The sequence below is a fragment of the Enhydra lutris genome, unplaced genomic scaffold, assembly GCF_002288905.1.
Source record: "Enhydra lutris kenyoni isolate GAN:26980312 unplaced genomic scaffold, ASM228890v2 scaffoldscaffold1, whole genome shotgun sequence".
Classification (NCBI taxonomy): domain Eukaryota; kingdom Metazoa; phylum Chordata; class Mammalia; order Carnivora; family Mustelidae; genus Enhydra; species Enhydra lutris.
In genome coordinates this window covers 41,515,946-41,534,391 of record NW_019154085.1, presented here as the reverse complement: position 1 = coordinate 41,534,391, position 18,446 = coordinate 41,515,946, and the positions used below count along the sequence as shown (strand labels likewise).

The window sequence follows — 18,446 nt, the reverse complement described above, 5'->3', positions numbered from 1 at the left end:
AATGGTAATAGTGGTATGCTTTTCTGTGACAGCTTCTAAAAATACAATGGAGAAAAAACTAGTTTGAGGAGGTTTTATGATTGCTCCAGAAGGAGACAGATTCTATAGGTGACCAAGATTCTACTACCTGGAAGCAATTGGCCTCAACTGTGTTACATGAAATGAGTTACTCTGCTAACGGAGATCTTTTTGAAGTGCTGGAAGCCCAGGGTAACTATCAAAGCCACACAGCGAAGACCTTATACGGTGAGGAACAAGTACACCATGGCAGGAATCCTTGCAAGCAGGTCACCCTCCTAAGGGTGAGGTTGTGAATGATACATCAGTGTGGGTTCCTGCCAGAGAGTACATGTGTAACATGGACCACAGTGAGCCTGTTGCCGCTCTACAATCCCATCTATACCGCTGGATCGAGACGTGGCTTTTCCTGGGTTCTGTGTGGCATTACTATTTCCTATAGTAAATCAGCCCTTTTAGGTTAAGCTAGTTTGAGTTCCTTGTAACTCAAAGTCTTAATTACTATAGAGTATGGAAAGTATCTGTGTTCAAAATATATGTCAGACTTCTAGTATTTTCCAGGGTTGTAAAAACGGAGGTAAAGCCTGAATCCAAAATCCCGCCTTCAGCAGTGATCTTGCCCCCTTTCTGGAACAGGTTTGGGGGCATCATGCAGTTTGGCCAAGAAAATAAAGACAACCAGAATTGATTTCAACTTCCTCAGTCCTTTCTTTTACTCAGTCCCTTACTTGGGGTACTTATTCAGCTCTATTACAGAGCCAAGGTTGCTCCCCAGTGGTCTCAGAGTCCTCCCCACCAGGGTCCAAGTTGGTTTCCTCTTGTCTCTCTTTAGCTTTTACCATCTTGCTACCCACTGGGGTCTGTCCACACCCACAAAAGATCATAGCAGGATGGGGAAGAGAAGTCTCTGCCTCACCTGTTCTCGCTATAGTTGAAGACAGACTCTTAAGGCAGCCTTTAGCCACATGTGGCAATGTAATTTTATGTTTAAAGTAGTTAAAATTAAAATTACATAAATTCAAGTCCTTGATTGTACTAGCCACATTTCACATGCTCAAGAGCCACCTGTGGCCAGTGATTATCATATTGGACAGGGCAGATATAGGATATTTCCATCATGGCTGAAAGTTCCATTGCATAGAGCAGCTATAAAGAAAGTAGAGTCTTCCCTATTTCTATCTAGAGTGCAGTATGGCCAAGACAGAGAGAGGAGAAGAGAGCAAACCCAGACCAGGGGCTTACAGCCTCAGAAGTACCAGGACGTAGCCTCTGAGCCGGACAGCAATGTTTCAGAGGCCTTCACCAGATGGGGCAATGGTTGGGCATCACCCTCCAGTGACTACTCAAGAAACAGACATCCAAAAGGAGTAGAGCAGAGAAACTTGAGCAGTCTGCGCACAGCACATATGAGCAACCACAGGGATTCTCTGGGGAGACGCGGACAACCTATGTCAGCTTGTGAGGCAAGCAAGAAAATTGGGGGTATCAATATTAATAGTCACTTCATTTGATGTCCTTGTCCAATAGGAAATTTGGATGACACAGAGTATTCCTATCACCTATGGAGAGATAATAACAATAAATACTGGGAAGTTCAAAGAGTATAGAGTTTTGACCCTGGTCTACAACCTTGTGCCCTTCTAGAAGGGAACCAGAAGACCCTGAGGCATTCCTGTCTTCTGCTTGTGTTGTTGAAGATGGGAGTTGCTCACCACATCTCCCTTTGTTTTGGGCCAGACTCAAACTGTAATCAAGCCCTTTAAGGTAGACAGCTATAGGTTTCCCTACCTTGCATCCATTTCCTGTTTGGCTAGCAGGAACACCCTGATTTTCCTTTGAGGCATCCTTCCTTTCCACATGGGTTCCATGTGGACATAATACCCATGTCTGGCCGATCAGCATATCCTATTCCCTAGCCCAGGGACAAGTTTCAATGTAGGCACATGGCCCAACTAAGGCCAAGGAGAACCATGAACATCCATCCAGAATTTTTGGAGGATTTGCTAAGAATGAGGCCCTCTTCCCCCGCACTGGTAACATGTCAGATATAGTAGTCACTTTGCCACCAATTATGAAGAGCCTGACCACCCAGAGGACAGCAGAAACAAGTGGGAAGAGACAGAGTCTCTATGCCACTGAGCCCTGGCTCTGGGTATGCTTTTCAGCCAAAAGTTCCCATTACTAACCCTTTCACTTAAACCAATTAGACTGGATTTCTGCACCTAAGAAATTGCTGATGAATACAATATGCCTGAGGCAGTGCCATTCTTAGAAAGTGTGGGTTCAGAAGATGAAAAGAACACACAAGCTGGGAATCCGAAAACCTGAGTCCAGTCCCTCATCCATCTCCCACTGGCAGTGTGACCAGTAAAATACTGAACTGTTGGGGCTCACATGCCTTGACTGTCAATGATAAGAACAGCTACCTTGGGGCACCTGGGTGGCTCAATTGGTTAAGTGTCTGCCTTTGACCCAGATCGTGATCTCAGGGTCCTGGGATCAAGCCCCACATCAGGCTCCCTCTTCAGTAGGGAGTCTGCTTCTCCCTCTCCTTCGGCCCCTCCCCCAACTAATGCGCTCACTCTCTCTCTCTCACTTTCTCTCTCTCAAATAAATAAATAAAATATTTTTTTAAAAAAAGAGCAGCTACCTTCAAAGGGGGCTGGTTGTAGAATTAGCAATTAAGTATATAAGTCCCCATGACATAGTAGATGTTCAATAAATATTTCTTGAGTGAATGAATGAAAAAACTGTATTTTCTACCAATCAACCAATAGATAAACAGCAAAGTCTTTCATTGAAACCATTCAGGGAATAAATAGTTAACTCATGAAGTTTATACTCTATCAAAACGAGTCATGATGAGTAAGTTTACACCAGTGACAAAATAGAGATTCTTAGCTTTTCTGATGTTCATGTTCTAATTCACACAAAGCAAGAAAACACATTTATTAAGACCTTTTTGTGCTCTGAGTCACTATGGTAGGTATTTTAGGTGTTACTTTATTGAATCCTTACCACAACCCATGAGGTATACTTTGCTAGCATTTTAGCATCAGAGAATTCTGTTCAGAAAAAAAGCATAACTGGTTCAAGATCATGCAGCGAGCTGGCAGCCAAGCCCAGGTGGGACCCAGGGCTGGTTCTAACACACCTCCTCTTGCTTGTTCTTACATCCTTCCTCTGTTGGCTGCCTCCACTCAGCAGAAGGTCGGTGCTTTAATTATAAACTACAGCAGCAACTATCTAACCAATGAATAGCTTGATTCTTTCTTCTCTCATCCCTAGGCAACAGAGGAAAGGCAGAGGGACAGGATGAGAGGGGGGTAACACCAAAATTATCTCTTTGGGTCCAGGTGCATCTTCTATGGGAAAGATCAGCAGTCGGGCCAATAACTCACTCACTCGTTAGCTAACATTCCTCGAGCACTGCCTACATTTACAGCTGCAGGGGGATGCTCTCCGTGGCTTTTGAAACCCCGTGTTGATGCTCCAAAACACTTGAGACTCAGAGTGGATGAACACCCGATTGGATGGGAAGGCCAAAGGTCAACAGCCTAAAGAGGAGCCAGAGTGCCACGCATGCTCCTGCTTGGGGCCATCTGCCAACCACTAGAGCACAACAACCTTCATTGCTGTGGCCACTCAGGTGGGCTCCCAGGCTCATGGAAACACCAAAGGGGGTGACAGCCTCTCTTGGGGCCTCCACCAATTATTGCCAAAGTTAAAAATACAAAACGAAATGATATTGCTTTAGGGACTCGCTCTAGGGACCAAGTCCAATCTACTTGCCAAATTCTTCCTGCTCACAAACCATTTCTGGGAATTGCAAGATGAAAACAACTTTAATAATGAACTAGTGAACATTCGTTCGTTTGTTGAAATGGTTGTTAATAATTTATTTTCCAACATGGAAGCAAAAACGGAGGGAAAATAGTTGCTTACGTGGCCTTGGAATCTTTGGTAAAGAAGACACATTCCCGTTTCTTAAAATTTGCTTGAATAAAATTCACCAAGTCCTTTGGAGAAAGAACATTGGACAGCATATCACTAATTTATTCTCACACACTGCTGTCATTAATGAATACTAAATATGATCTACACCTACTTCAAAGGTTTCAAGAATTTACCACATACTCATAGCACCCAGCATCCGTTCATGCTTTTAGAGTACCACACAGTTTTTTAAAAGAGGCATACATTTAAATTTTTATAACTAAATGCAAATTTTTATACAAGTTAACTTGGCGTTATCTTGTAATAAATGTCATGATACACATACAAATCATGTTTTTCCGTCCCTAGGATTACCAAGGGAATGTAAGCATTTGTTGAGAGTTTAGCATAAATAATGCATCAAAGCAGATTCTCTTTCCTCTCACACTTGCTTTTCAAAAGAAGACATATTCCAAAGACTCCTTCAAGGGTTGTGTTTGCTCCCCCAAGGACAAGGTCGTAAGGCATATCTGAGACCTCATTCTGATAAACAACCACAAGTTTCTATACATCAAAGTCTTCCCTTCAGATGCAAAAGTAAACTATTTGGAAAGAGATGAAGAATACATTGAAAAAAAATATATTCCTCAAGTGGGAGACTATAATTGCACATGCATTGAAAAAACTACACTCCTCAAGTGTAGTTTTACACTCCTCAAGATTAATACACATTAATCATCACAGGATTGATAGACTATCTAACCCACTTGAAATCACTAACAATAAGACAGACAACTGAAGGGGAAAATGACAAAAGGCATGAGCATGCATCGAATAAAAGAGGACACAAAATTAACCCATAAATATGTGAAGAGAGGCTCAGCCTCTCCATTAATGAAGCAAGTGTGAAGGAAAACCACAGCGACTTCCCATGGCACACCCACCAGGTGGGAAAAATCAAAAAGGCAGCTGCCGCCAGATGTGAGACCATGGGGCCTCATGCTCCCTAGGGGTGGGTGAGTAAACTGGTACAAATACTCCGGAAAATTATTTACCATGGCCAGCAAAGTTATCGCCCTAGAAATCATGCCCTGGGGAGAGAGAGGTAGGTTTGTCCTGTGAACAGCCAACAAGCTCAGAATGCCTGGCCATGGGTTTTCAGCCCTACAGGGATTCTTGCCCTGGGGAAGTAGGGCTGGCTGTCCAAACCCCCTTCCCTCAGGGCGCTGACTTCTCCAACAACTTCATAGAGGTTTGGCCCCCTAAGTCAGGCCACTGGCACCAAAGCCAGCCTTGACCCCCCCTATCCCTGGCAGCAAGGCTGCCACCAGCCGTGCCCCAGAAAAACAGGGGGCAGGCAGTCTCTAGGAATGAAGTCCACAGTGTATGAGGCAGTCTGCCCGCTGGTGCCCACCACCCTACATTCTGAGACATCAGAGAAGCAGGGACCACATGCCTCCTCTTCCTGGCCCTTCGAACTAAAGTTGTCCCATAGATCCTGTGTCTTAAACCCAGACCCCATGAGTGGGAGGTGTCTACCTTCACCCACCCGGCTTCACCCTTAGAACATTTCCCAGCGAACCCCACCTCACACCCCCCAAAACATTCACATGGCATTGCTCCTAACAGCAAAGCCCTAAAACCCAGACATTCCCCTCAGACTGGATAGACATGCACAGGACAGAGCACTGAACAGGAATAAAACAGACCAGCAGTTGCTTCACCTCTCAACACGGACAAATTTCAAAAACGTAATGATCACCAACAACAAAAAAACTCCCCAAAGAATACGTGTAGACATCCATGTATACCAAAACCAGATAAAACTAAGCAATAGGGGGACACCTAGGGGGCTCTGTCAGTGAAGCCTCTGCCTTCCCTGCTCGTTCTTTCTCTCTCTCTCAAATAAATACATAAAATCTTTTAAAAAATAAATGATATATTGTTTAGGGATATATATGTATATATATATTCAAATAATAAACTTATAAACACAGTAACACAGAATGCAGGCTTGCAGTGACCTCTGGCAGGAGGGAGAGGATGGCATGGGGGGCACGTGGGGCCTTTCAAAGTCTTGCTGCTGATAGAGAGGCTGAGCCTCTCTTCACACATTTATGGGTTATTTTTGTGTCCTCTTTTATTCAATGCATGCTCATGCCTTTTGTCATTTTCCCCTTCAGTTGTCTGTCCTATTCTGTTCCTTAAGGTGGTGGTGGGTGCAAAAGTATTTTTATTACTCCTCCTTAAGCTGGAAATTGACACTTGAACATTCTCTTCCACAGACAATAAAAATGTGGAAAACAATCACAATTCCTATACTCATCTGAAGGCAAAAATCTCAAAGCCTATGATGCCTGATAATATTTTCTAATGTCTTAACTAATTTTAAGTCTGCTTAACTAAATGAACAGGACTCTACAGCTGTATAGTCCTGTGGAGTCAATGATCACAGACGAGCGGTGGTGCAAGCATTGCTTTGTAGCTAAAAATTCCCTCTGAAAATGCACTTCGCAGAGTTGTGTGTTCGCAGGGGGTTGGGGGAGGCGGATGGCTGCAAACAGGACCCCTTGGAAATGAGGTATCCTTGGGTGGTCTCAGAAGTTCTAGCTGGGGAGGCTGCCAGCACCTCTGAGGATGTGAGCAGGAAATCCATCAAGAAATCCTCTGGGAGCCATGGAGAATGGCAAGAGAAAGCCAGCCCTTGCCTATCTCCCAGAGGCATCACAGCCCAAGTCCAAGAGCGAAATGGGGTAAAGGCCTTTCCTGTCTTCCGGGAGGCCTCTTGTTGCTTGAGACTGAAGGATAGGCCCCCACTGTCTTTGCCCTTCATTTGTTTCCTGCAGGGCCAGGGCTAAGGTGAGACCAGGTGTAAAATCTAAGGAGGCATTCTGTGTTGGGGGTGGGCTCATGCTGGAGCAGCACTTGAGAACCAGCGCTGCCTGCATACACAGTATGGGGAGCCGCTTGCCCCTCGTTTGTTGTCTTAGAGCTCACCAACAGATCACAAACCCAGCCCCCTATAACCACCAGTTGGACCTAGACACTGACACGCCCAGCACCCCTCCCAAACCCTCCTCCCTCCTCATCCCCACAGGAAGCTACTGTTCTGACTTCCAACACCGCAGACGAGGGGGGCCCTTGATATCAGACTAGAATGCTGTCTTTATATCCTAACAAGCGAGCATGTTGGATCTGCCTGCAGGATGGGCACAAAGCCAGTGGGACGTGCCCGAGCAACAACATAGCAGACAGGAATGGGGAGATGCCCCCCACACCAGGCAGCCTCAAAACTCTCCCACCCCACAGAGTCTGGTCACAGGAAGAAGAGGGCCCCTGCTGGCCCCGAGGAAGCATGACTGGCAGTTCCCCACATTTGCAGGACAGCGTAGTTGCTGTCTTGGAACAGGACACACAGGTGCCCAGGAGAACAATTAGAAGCTGTTGCAAGAACAAATGAGGACCCAAACTGAGACCCAGCCATAGAGCTGAAGAGAAGGACTTAGATTCGAGAATCATTTGCGGTGAACCAGCCAGACCCAAAGCAAGAACACCTATCGCTAAGCATTAACCAGTGCTAACAGCTCAGAACTGTAAACTGCCTGAACGCCAGTTAATAAACACATCATCTAACAATGTCTTAAGGCTACAACGTTTAAAAATAAGGATACTGGAAAAACAACACAGAAGAGAAAATGCTTCCATATGTGACCAAAACAAGCCACAGAACAAAACACGACACTTTGAGGTACGATCTGTTTAAAGAAACAGTGTGGGTCCCCAAATAACATCACAGGCAGATCACTGCCTTCCGACATGACGGCACCACTGCTGGGAACTCACGCTTTCGCTGTAGGACACGTCCGTGCTCCGAGACATGCTGGAGTACAGCGTCCGGGTGCTGTCCAGCGTGCCATTCCTTCTGTTTCTCATGCTGAGCCTGGCCCCCTCGAAGGACATCTTGTCTGTGGAGAATGGGGTGGGACAGAGGGTTAGTTTGAGTTGCAAACAGTAAAAGGGCTCTACAGACAGCCTTGTCTCAATGCTCTCTATCTCTACCACCTCCTGCTCCACCCCAGGACGCCCACCAGTAACGGCACCGCTGTCCTGCTCTTCTGGTCTCATCCTCCCCGCATCCTCCAGGACCTGCTAAAGTTCTGGTCCTTACAGCACAGGTCCACCCACCACCCCCCCAGATGCCTCTCTCTGGGGCGGGTCCACATTGCAGACCACCACACTTGGGAGTTTTGCAATAGCTACTTCCAACTTAAGGGGTTTGGAGTCAAGGGAACATAAAGAGCAAACCCTAACAACGGCTTGTGACATCTAGAGGAAGGGGCCGGACTCTGAGAAGGATCCTTGCCCTGATCCATCCCCTGGTGGCAGGGGCTGAGGGCCTGGGTGTCCAGGTCACCCTGAGACTGGGAGCCGACACTTGGGCCCCAAGGATACCTCGCCATTTCCTCTCAGGCCTGGCAGCAGGCCATTAGCCCAGGACACACAGAAGCCTCAGCCACGACAGGGTGGCTTCCCAGGCCGCCGCTGCTCTCCTGATGCCCAGACCCTCCCATCCCAACCTGCAAGGGTGCCCTCTGACCCTCAGCCTGGGCTACAGACAAAAAGCACCAATGGCTACTCGGTCCATGTGACTGTGTCATCTGGCAGACATACTAGACATGACATTTCTAGGATGAAACCATCATCCTTCCCAGTCTCCCTGAGTCTCCTCTTCTGGTACCACACTTCCTCAGCGACTCGTGACAGCCCTCCAGTCACAGCACATACAAGAGCCAGACCCACCTCCTTCTCCCTCGCCAGCCTCTCCAGTGGCCCCCGGGGTCACACCCTCTGTCTGGAACCCTCTTCCCCAGACCCCCTGTCTGCTCATCTTCTTCTCATCCTCTGGGCCTCACGTGTGTGCCACTTCTCTGGGGAGGTGCTCTGTGACCCCCAGGCGGGGGCATGTCCCCGTGACCTCCACCCTCCACCCAACCACTCCGGGTAGACCAGATCTCTCCTGTTCAGCACCAGGTCCCAGGACCTGGCAAGGTGTGCAGAGTAGATCTATACAAATATTTTCTGAGTGAATAATTTAATTTAATAATTTTAATAATTTAAATGAGTAAACAACACACCCCTTCCCAAACCCTAAATCCTCCTCCAGCTTTTAAACTGCTTCCACATCACCTTCCAGAACCCCTGGATGTGGAAAGGCCTCAACCTGCCACTCCGCCACAGGTCCAAGCCTCAGCCTGTGGGTCTGACTTCTACGTCCCAACTGCCCCCACCCCAGGCAGCCTCAAAACTCTCCCATTACACAGAGTCTGGAACCTTTTTTGAAACACACTCAGAGAAGCTGGTCCAGGCTGTTTAAAACGACGAGTGCTTTTACTTCTCTCCCCAGACATTTCAAAGAGAGGCTCTGAGTATTAATTGGTACTTTACATACATTATTGTAAAACCACAGATCAATCCTGCAAGGTATTTACTGTGATCCCCATACAGCAAATTGCTTCTAAGTAGGGCACCAGCGTTCAGGAAAAGATTTCATTTGCCTCACAATGAAAAACTGCTTTTTTCGTTACAATGGGAAAAGGTGTATTTTTGCTTTGCAGTCACACTTCAAACAAAAAATGGGCAAGTTGCATGAGATAGGCAGTGAGCTGCCCTGTTCTAGCTCATCAAATGCCTGCGTCAGACATTAATTTCCAGCTGCTTTCCTGAGCCCAGCTCAGGTTGGTGGATTATGAGTTTGGGCCTTCTTTAGGACATCTTACATCCCAGGGGCTCAAGGCATTCACCCGTCCCCTGAACATGGTCAGGAGTTAAGGCACGGGTGGAGAGCAGCTGGGGCATTAGGGGAAGGGACAGATAACTGAGGACCATGGGTAAAGGTCAGAAGAGGCCAAGGGGGAGGGCCCAGAGAATGAAAGGAGATCCACAGTTCCCCTTCCTGGGGAACTTTGGGAAAGTGCAGGTAAATCAGATAGGACCATAGCCAGGAGGGGAGGAAGGAGTGAAAGTCACATCCTGGGGCATCTGGGTGGCTCAGTCAGCTGCACGATCGATCGATCGATCGACTGGCTGCGGCTCAGGTCATGACCTCGGGGTCCCAGGATCCAGCCTCACATTGCACTCTGCACTTAGCAGGGAGTCTGCTTGAGGATGCTTTCTCTCCCTCTCCCTCTGCCGCTCCCCTCACATGTTCTGTCTCTCTCTCTCAAATGAATGAATAAATCTTTAAAAAAAAAAAAGAAAATCACACTAGGGAGAAACCAGTGGATGCATCCTATGCTAAGAAAAAGTAACAAAGTCATACCACCAGGCAGAATAATACAAAACCTGGTAGAAAACTAGGCTAAGGGCTAAAATCCAAACCCACCTTAAAGAGAACACAGATCATGGGGTGCCTGGGTGGCTCAGTGGGTTAAAGCCTCTGCCTTCGGCTCAGGTCATGATCCCAGGGTCCTTGGATCGAGCCCCGCATCGGGCTTTCTGCTCGGCGGGGAGCCTGCTTCTCTCTCTCTCTCTCTCTGCCTGCCTCTCTGACTACTTGTGATCTCTGTCTGTCAAATAAATAAATAAATAAATAAATAAAGAGAGAGAACACAGATCACAAGTAAACTTGAAAACAGACTAAGCCTCCCTTGTCATAAAAGCCCAACAACAATGACACACTGAGAGGAGGTATTTTCAGATGAGAATATCTGATGTTGGGAAGAGGGAAATGAGACAGAGGCTTCCAGATGACTGAGTGGTGAGGAAACCATTTCACTACCTGCAGCGCAATTGGGCAATGGTATAGCAAGGGACTTAAATATTGTTGACCAGGTGCACTGGCTTTGGGGACCCTAGATAAAAGAAATAGTCAGAAACACAAAAAAGTTGTACTGAAAAGCTATTCATTGCTGAGTTATTTGTAATAAGGACCATTAGAAATAACCTCAATTTCCATCAACAGAACATTTCACCCAAAAGAAATAAAAGGGTGGGGCCATGAAGGGGGTATAATTCAATGGCAAGTAGGAAAAGAAAAAGCAGAAGGCAGGGAATCCTGGCAGTTAAGAGCTCTGGCTTCACAGACAGGGCCTTGGGTGAAGCACTAAGCTGTGAACCGTCAGTGGGTCCTTCCCCCTCTCAGTTCCTTATAAAGGTGGCTCAGAGCCCATGGGAAAGGCAGCTCCAGCAGGACGACAGTAAGTGCCTCATGGATAATGTGTAGAAGGCACCAAGCAGTAAATACACCAAAATGCTAATCACTATATGCTAACGTAGGGGGTGGGATGGTGAGCAATTCTTTTCTTTTTTCTACTTTTTATATTTACCAAAATTGAATACATTGCTCATGTAATCTGGAAAATAGACTCAATAAACAGGATAAGCATCTAGAGGCTGGGCAAGGGGAAGATAACCAGTGACCATGGTAACGGGGTTTCAGCATTGGGGGATTGAGAGAGCACATAGATAACCAGTGTAGAAAACCGGTATAGACCTCCCCTCCACAGGAGCAAATGGGAGGAGGGGCCACCAGCTAATTTGTTGGGTCCTGTTTCAATCTTGCAAGAAGAAAATTAGCAGACAGAGAGAGATAAAAGCACAGGGCCATTCTTATAAGAATAACAGAGCGTGGAACAGAAGGGCTCTGTGGGGCAGGCAGATCCCCCTACAGTCCCTGATCGAAGATAGATAACCGATTGAAGATCAAAGGAAAAGAGAGCCAGCAATAACATAATAAATACTGATGAAAAGCTCTGATTACTTTTCCCTCTCATATCATATTGTCTAAAATCCTTTGTGGACAAGGAACTGGTTAATTATTGTTCCTACCCCAGTACCTGAGTCCCACCTGGCCTGCCTAACTCTCACTCCAGAGAAGAAATGGGCACAACACACAGGTGTTCAGGGCTTCACTCAACAGCCAAGTCTAGAGTGTGGTTTTAAAAGGGGGTCCTTGGGGCACCCAGGGGGTTCAGTCCATTAAGCACCTGACTCTTGATTTCGGCTCAGGTCATGATCTCAGTGTAGTGAGATAGAGCCCTGTGTTGGCCTCCACACTGGGCATGGAGCCTGCTTGGGATTCTCTCTCTCCCTTTCCCTCTGCCCACCTTTGCTCTCTCTATTAAAAAAAAAATTAAATCTTTTTAAAAATTAGTAATAAAAAGGGGGGTTCTTGAGGGGCCCCTGGGTGGCTCAGTCAGTTAAGCCCCTGACTCAGTTTCAGTTCATGTCATGATCTCAGGATCATGAGATCAAGCCCTGCATCGGGCTCCACACTCAGTGAGGAATCTGTCCTTCTGCTCCTCCCCTCCATGTGCTCTCTCTCTCTCTTTCTCTCTCTCTCTCTCTCAAAATTAAAAGAAAAATCCTAATTAAATAATAATAATTTTTTAAAATAAATAAAAGGGTGTCCTTGGAGACTTTCTGCCCCAAGGCTCAGGGACCCCCCCCCCACATTAGTGAGAGCAGCCCTGCCTTCATCTTATTCATGTGCCCAAGGTCCTAGAAGTTCCCCTCTGAGGACAGGTGTCTGCTGCCAAAGAGCAGCCTGAAGCTTTGGCTCTAGAGATTCGGTCTGTTCTGCACACCTGCTGCCATCACCCACCTGCACAGGCAGATGAGGGACACCCGGAGCCTCAGTCTCTTGGAATGTATAAAAGAGCCATTACTGTCCTTGAGGAAGAATAAGTGTTTTTTTTTTTTTAAGAATAAGTTTATAGATGGTTTACCAAGCTCTAAAGGTGATGGATTTATTCATGACATCCCCAACAATCAGAAGTTGGAGTTTCACACACAACGAGAAATAGGATTCCATAACTCCAAAACTGTAACACAACAGAACACGAGATAGCATTCGATAGCCACCATATGCAAGGGTGTGGTCTTGAAGCCTCTCCAGAACGACTACTGGAATGCTACTTCTTTCTGTGGATCAGATTTGCAGTATTTGACATTCACATGAAAGAGGCACTCGCATTCCACCCACCTGGAGGGCACTGGAGTAATGATGCTTAAAAGTACAAGCTTCAAGTCTAGGACCATCCCCTTCTTTTATTTTTAACTCTGAGTGTATTTCCCTAAACTAATGGAAATCTCAACTAGAAGTTAGAAAGCTAAGTTAAGGGAATAAGAGCCGGTGGTGTGGATGGACTTCTCCTAATAGTTGGTGGGAATGCAAGTTGGTGCAGCCCCTCTGGAAAACAGTATGGAGATTCCTCAAAAAGTTGAAAATAGAGGTACCCTATGACCCAGCAGTTGCACTACTGGGTATTCATCCAAAGAACACGAACACAGTGATTCGATGCACCCCAAAGTTTATAGCAACAATGTCTACAACAGTCAAACTATGGAGGAGCCCAGAAGCCCATCAACAGATGGATGGATAAAGATGATGTGGTATATATACAATGGAATTTTATTCAGCCATCAAAAAGAATGAAATCTTGCCATTTGCAACAACATGGATGGAACTAGAGAGTATTATGCTAAGTGAAATACATCAGAGAAAGATGAATACCATATGATTTCACTCATATATGGAATTTAAGAAACAAAACAGATGAACATAGGGGAAGGGAAAATAAAATAAGGCAAAAACAGAGAAGGAGGCAAACAATGAGAGACTCGTAACTATAGGAAACAAACTGAGGGTAGCTGGGGGAGGTGGGTGGTGTAACTGGGGGATGGGCATTAAGGAGGGCACATGGTGTAATGAGCACCGGGTGTTATATACAACTGATGAACCACTAAATACTATCTCTGAAGCTAATAATACTGAATTCAAATTAAAAATTTTTAAAAAGAAGAATCCACCAATAAAATGACAGCAAGAGTGCCCCTCATGTTTAATATCATATTTGAAGAGGGTGATTCCGTATCGCACACACACTCAATTCGCTGTGCTGTTCTCAAAACTCACGGGGTCGGTGAACACATCAGAAAAGTTCAAGCATCATACCACAGGCCAAGGACCAACATTCAGGCAAAACCAAATGATTTGTCAAAATACTTGCCTTTAGTAGTGAAAAATTTAATGTCAAGAGGAATGCAAATCAACACACGGAGAGCCATCTATTTATATCATCTAACTTGGAGGGAAAGCAGACTATGTGGTAGAAAAAAACAACAACAACAGCAAGGACTTGAGGTCAGGAAAAGCCACGCTTGTGGCTGACCAGCAACGTCCCCCCATATATGGTGACAGTAACATGGGACGAGCCCATAGCAGCTCAGCCGGGGACTTGGGTGACATCAACATCAGTGTTCCTGTCCTTATTACCATTACTGGGGGTGGGGGGTACTTTATAAGAAGAGACTGCATAAGGTGTTCAGGGAAAGCAAAGTGGCAGAAAAGATTACTGACACATCAACACCACCCCCTTCTCCCCTGCCTCGCCCACCAGGGAAACATGTTTCATGGGCTCAGCTCCTGGGGTACATGTGGAGTGAAAATGGGGAGTAGCCTAGAAAACTGAAAAGACTGATATTCAAAAGGACCCGAGATAGTCACAGGAGAACAGATGTGGAGAAATAGGAGGAGGAGGGGAGAGTTGGTAGGGTTGTGGGAGGAGGGCCAGGCACGCAGGCTGAGAAGGGCAAGGGCTACCACTGTGAATAAGGTTGTGGTGAGATAGGTGGACAGCATCTTTTGGCAGCTTTTCTGAGTTCAACCATTCCTATCAGATATCTCTTATCAGAAATGATCTCAGAATATAAGTACTAAAAACAGCTCGTGTTTGATCTCACGGTTTCTGCAGGTCAGGAACCCGGGCACAGTTAAGGTGGGCTCTCTGCCATCCAGGTACCAGCAGGGGCTGGGGTTGCACCTCAAGTATGGACAGGACAAGGCCCTGCTTCAAGCTCACACGGTTGTCAGCAGGGTTGAGTTCTGAGGGTCCTCTGGACCTCGCTGCTGGATGCCACCGGTGGTTCCTGGCTCTGTGGGTCCTCCAACGTGGCAACTGGCTTTATCAAAGTGTGCCAGCCTATAAGGCGACAGAGAGAATCTGCCACAAGGCAAAGTCACAGGCTGTGTAACCTAAGCATACAAGTGACATCCCAAATCACCTTTGCCACATCCTGTTGTTAGAAGCAAGTCACTGGGTCCCGCCAGCATCTCGGGGGAGGGGAACACACAGGAGCAGGAACACCAGGAGGCAGGGGGCCTTCAGGCCTTCTCAGAAGTCTGCCTACCACTTGCCACTGCCTACCACCCTTGCATTCATATTTATTTCCAATGCTCTTGCTCTGTCGGGCCTGAGTATCTTTTGAATGAGACATTGTGCCAAGACTGGCCATAAGACTCCTCGATTTTATTTGGGTCCCATACATGTAAAAATCAGATGCAGGATCCTTAAAGTATCAGACTCTGCAGCAATACTAAGGAGGAACCCTGAGCAGCTTTAGGAAAGAATGACAGAGCCCACAGCAAACCAGACTCTAACGGCACAAAGTCAGCATTAGGTCAAGTTTGCTCACCTGCCGGCTACCTTCCGGTCACTCTCTGAGCCACTCTCCTCCCCCCCCAACCCCCCGCCCCCACCATGACGGTCAATGTATTCAGGGTTTTAGACCCAGCTTGTTATTTTCAAGCTATTCTTTTTAGATCGTATATTTTCATGCACAAGAATAATTTTTATTTACCTATTAACTTTATCTCTATGATTTCTACCCTCTTCACGCATCACTGGTGTCCCCGCCCAGTGGGTGTCCATTCGCACCTGACTTGTCCACCCTGGACCCATCTGCCCGCATCAGGAGGAAGTGCCTGGGGATGATTTCAGTGGAGCAACTCATAGGAGGTGTATGTGAGGAGCTGCTTCTTCACGTGAATGTCTTTTTGCCTGTGGACAACTTGACAACAATTTCCCCCCACCGTAGAACCTGTTCCATTCTTATTAGACTTTTGATCTGATAAAGGAAAACCCTGAGGGTGGCCTCGTCTTTATTCTTTCTGTCCAACAGTCATTTGCTTTTCCCCTTTATTCTTAAATGCTATTATTTTTATTGACTCTTACTGGACAGTGACCTATAATTCTTCCTTTGACCTCGTGTTCTTTTTGTGTGCAGACTCAGGTGTGGTTGTTTTGTTGTTTCGTTTTTTGCAGCCCTGGAAAGCTTGTTGATGTCGTTTTATTACTGTGCTCAGATTACAGCCCACCCTGGGAATGGACGGCTGGAGGGAGAGTGTTGTTGCCGCAGTCCTGTAATGCGTAATGAAGGCAGTTGTGACCAAGAGGGAAGAAGGGTAGACGCTCAGAAAAGAGATCTCCTGGCCCCAGCAGGGAAGGGCTTTCCAGAATTACCTCCAGTCCTATTTCTGCACAAAACTGGCACCCTACTCAGGCATCATCATGTGACCTAAGGTCAAGCCAGAGAACATGCCCAGGTGTTCAGTGGACACCAGCCCATGGCGTCCTGCACAGTGACCCCTGGCCTGAACAGCTTGCAGAGTAAGAACGGCACGGGCTTGGTAAGCCATGAGGCTCTGCCCCATCTACTCCAACATAGACAGGAGCTGCTTGGGGTAACTGTTCCACTCCTTGGTTGTGGCCGGTCACAGGGAACACATACAGATGGGCCATATAAGCGACAGGCCTTTCAGAAGAGAAAAATGATCCACACAGAGGAGGCATGACAGTCAGAAAGTCAACAGAATCAATCTACTTCCCTGGGCCAATGAAGGAATCGGGTCTTCAGTACAAAAAAAAAAAAAAAAAATCGCACTGAGTCTCATGCCAGGCAAAATTAATAGGCTTACAGGTGTCCTGGTGAAATTATTCAAGGATAAGAATAAACTCAAAGTTACATAAAGCGCGCAGCAGAAAAAAAAAAAAAGGGACAAGAGGGAGGGGCGTAAGGGGCGGGTATCAAAATTCTGCAAGCTAGAAGGTGAAGCACATGCGTGTTCTTAGAGGGAAAAGACTGGATTTAGGAATTACGTCTTCAGCCAGTTCATCTGTGAGTGGCAGAGAGGCAGACCGGGAAACTGGAGGAGTGGGTTGGGGAGCTGTTCATACAACTTCAAGAAGTTCCAGAATGGGGGAAGGGTAGGGTGGGGGAGCCAAACAAGTAATAAATGAAGAACACGGGGTACCACTTCTTTTCTTCGCGGTTTAAGTTTTTACTTTTTCCTCAGTGTGCCAAGTTTTGAAGAGACTTACTAAACTATTGTTGAATACCAAGGAAGGAAAGGGCAAGATGAGAGCAGAGGGTCAAAGGAGAAGGTAACGCTGGGGACCGTGAGGGGCCGGTGCGGCACATGGGAAGCCAGCCTGCAGGGCTGATAGACACTAAGGGCAGCCTACCCTTGCTGGGAGCCAAGGCAAAGACCTGAACGCGATCAGTTGCAAGCAGGACCCAACCCACACGTCCTGAGACGTCGCCCAGGGGACAAAGGGCGCCTGCATCAGGGAGGGGGTGGGGCGGGACTCTAAAGAGGGATCTTCCTAGTGATGGAACCCATCCAAAGCTGGATTGTGGTGACAGTTAACACGAAGGGACTCCTGCTAGAAGTAAATAAAACTAGACGCACACAAATGAGTGCATATAAAACCAGTGAGAAATCAGAGTAAGGTCTCAATGTCAATGTCAGTTTCCTGGTGTTATACTAGAGCTCTGTGTGGTGTCGCCATTGGGGGGAACAGGTGAAGGGTACATGGGACCTCTTGGTATTAGTTTCCCAACTTCCTGGGAATCTACCCTTATTTCCAAATAATAATTTAAGAGGAAAAGAACTGTGTAGAAAGAACACGGGGCCACATGGTGGGGGACATCTTAGAGCCAGCAACACCTGCAGCACCAACCTATGTTCCTGGTCCCTGTAAAGTCCCGAAGGCAAGTAGAAGGTGCATCACTAGAGTAAACCTCAGGGGAAGGGACTCCAGGGTAGGCTAAGTGATGGGCCCCAAGGTACAGATACCTGAGAATCTAGCCAGGTTTAGGACTTACTGGTTTAACTGTGTATGATTTTTGCTTTCATGTTCTTATCAATATCTCAATTATTTTTATCAATGGTCCTTACTCTCAATGACTGCAGAGGGGTCCAATGAAATTAATGGAATCCTATACCTTGCTATGAAGATTGCCTCAGCAACAATTAAAACAAAAATGGACTCTGGATTGTTATTCACATTGTCACAATTTCATAAAAAGACCGTGAAGACACTGGCTCCCGCACACATCAGGAGGGACAGCAGTTCCAACCTAAAGACGGACAGCATCTCCAGTTTCCCAGCCAGAGAAATACATGTTCTCTGCACAGACTGAACTTGCTGGGTCCCTAAAAGTGCTCATCAGTTCTGATGTGGCCCACAGACTCTGTATCTCTGACAAGTTCCCAGGTGTGGCTGGTGCTGCTGGTCAGGGGGTCCCAATTAGAGAACCACTGGGCTCACCCAGGACTCTGCCAATAGCACCAATAACCCTCTCATCCCCGGATACAATCCCAGCTCTTCAGAACTCGCAATTGGATATTTTTAAAACACAAACTGGGA

General features: G+C 46.7%; 1 protein-coding gene across 1 annotated transcript in view; it reads right to left on the bottom strand.

Moving 5' to 3' along the window:
• LOC111144051 (transient receptor potential cation channel subfamily M member 8) overlaps window positions 1–7,914 on the bottom strand; it is a 71,927-nt gene extending 64,013 nt beyond the window's left edge. Inside the window, exons 1-2 of the mRNA XM_022498134.1 lie at window positions 7,798–7,914; window positions 3,964–4,037 (exon numbers count right to left, since the gene is read on the bottom strand). Of these exons, the coding sequence (XP_022353842.1) occupies window positions 3,964–4,037; window positions 7,798–7,914 (191 nt within the window). The remainder of the gene's footprint in view (window positions 1–3,963; window positions 4,038–7,797) is intronic.
• Window positions 7,915–18,446: the final 10,532 nt, after the last annotated feature.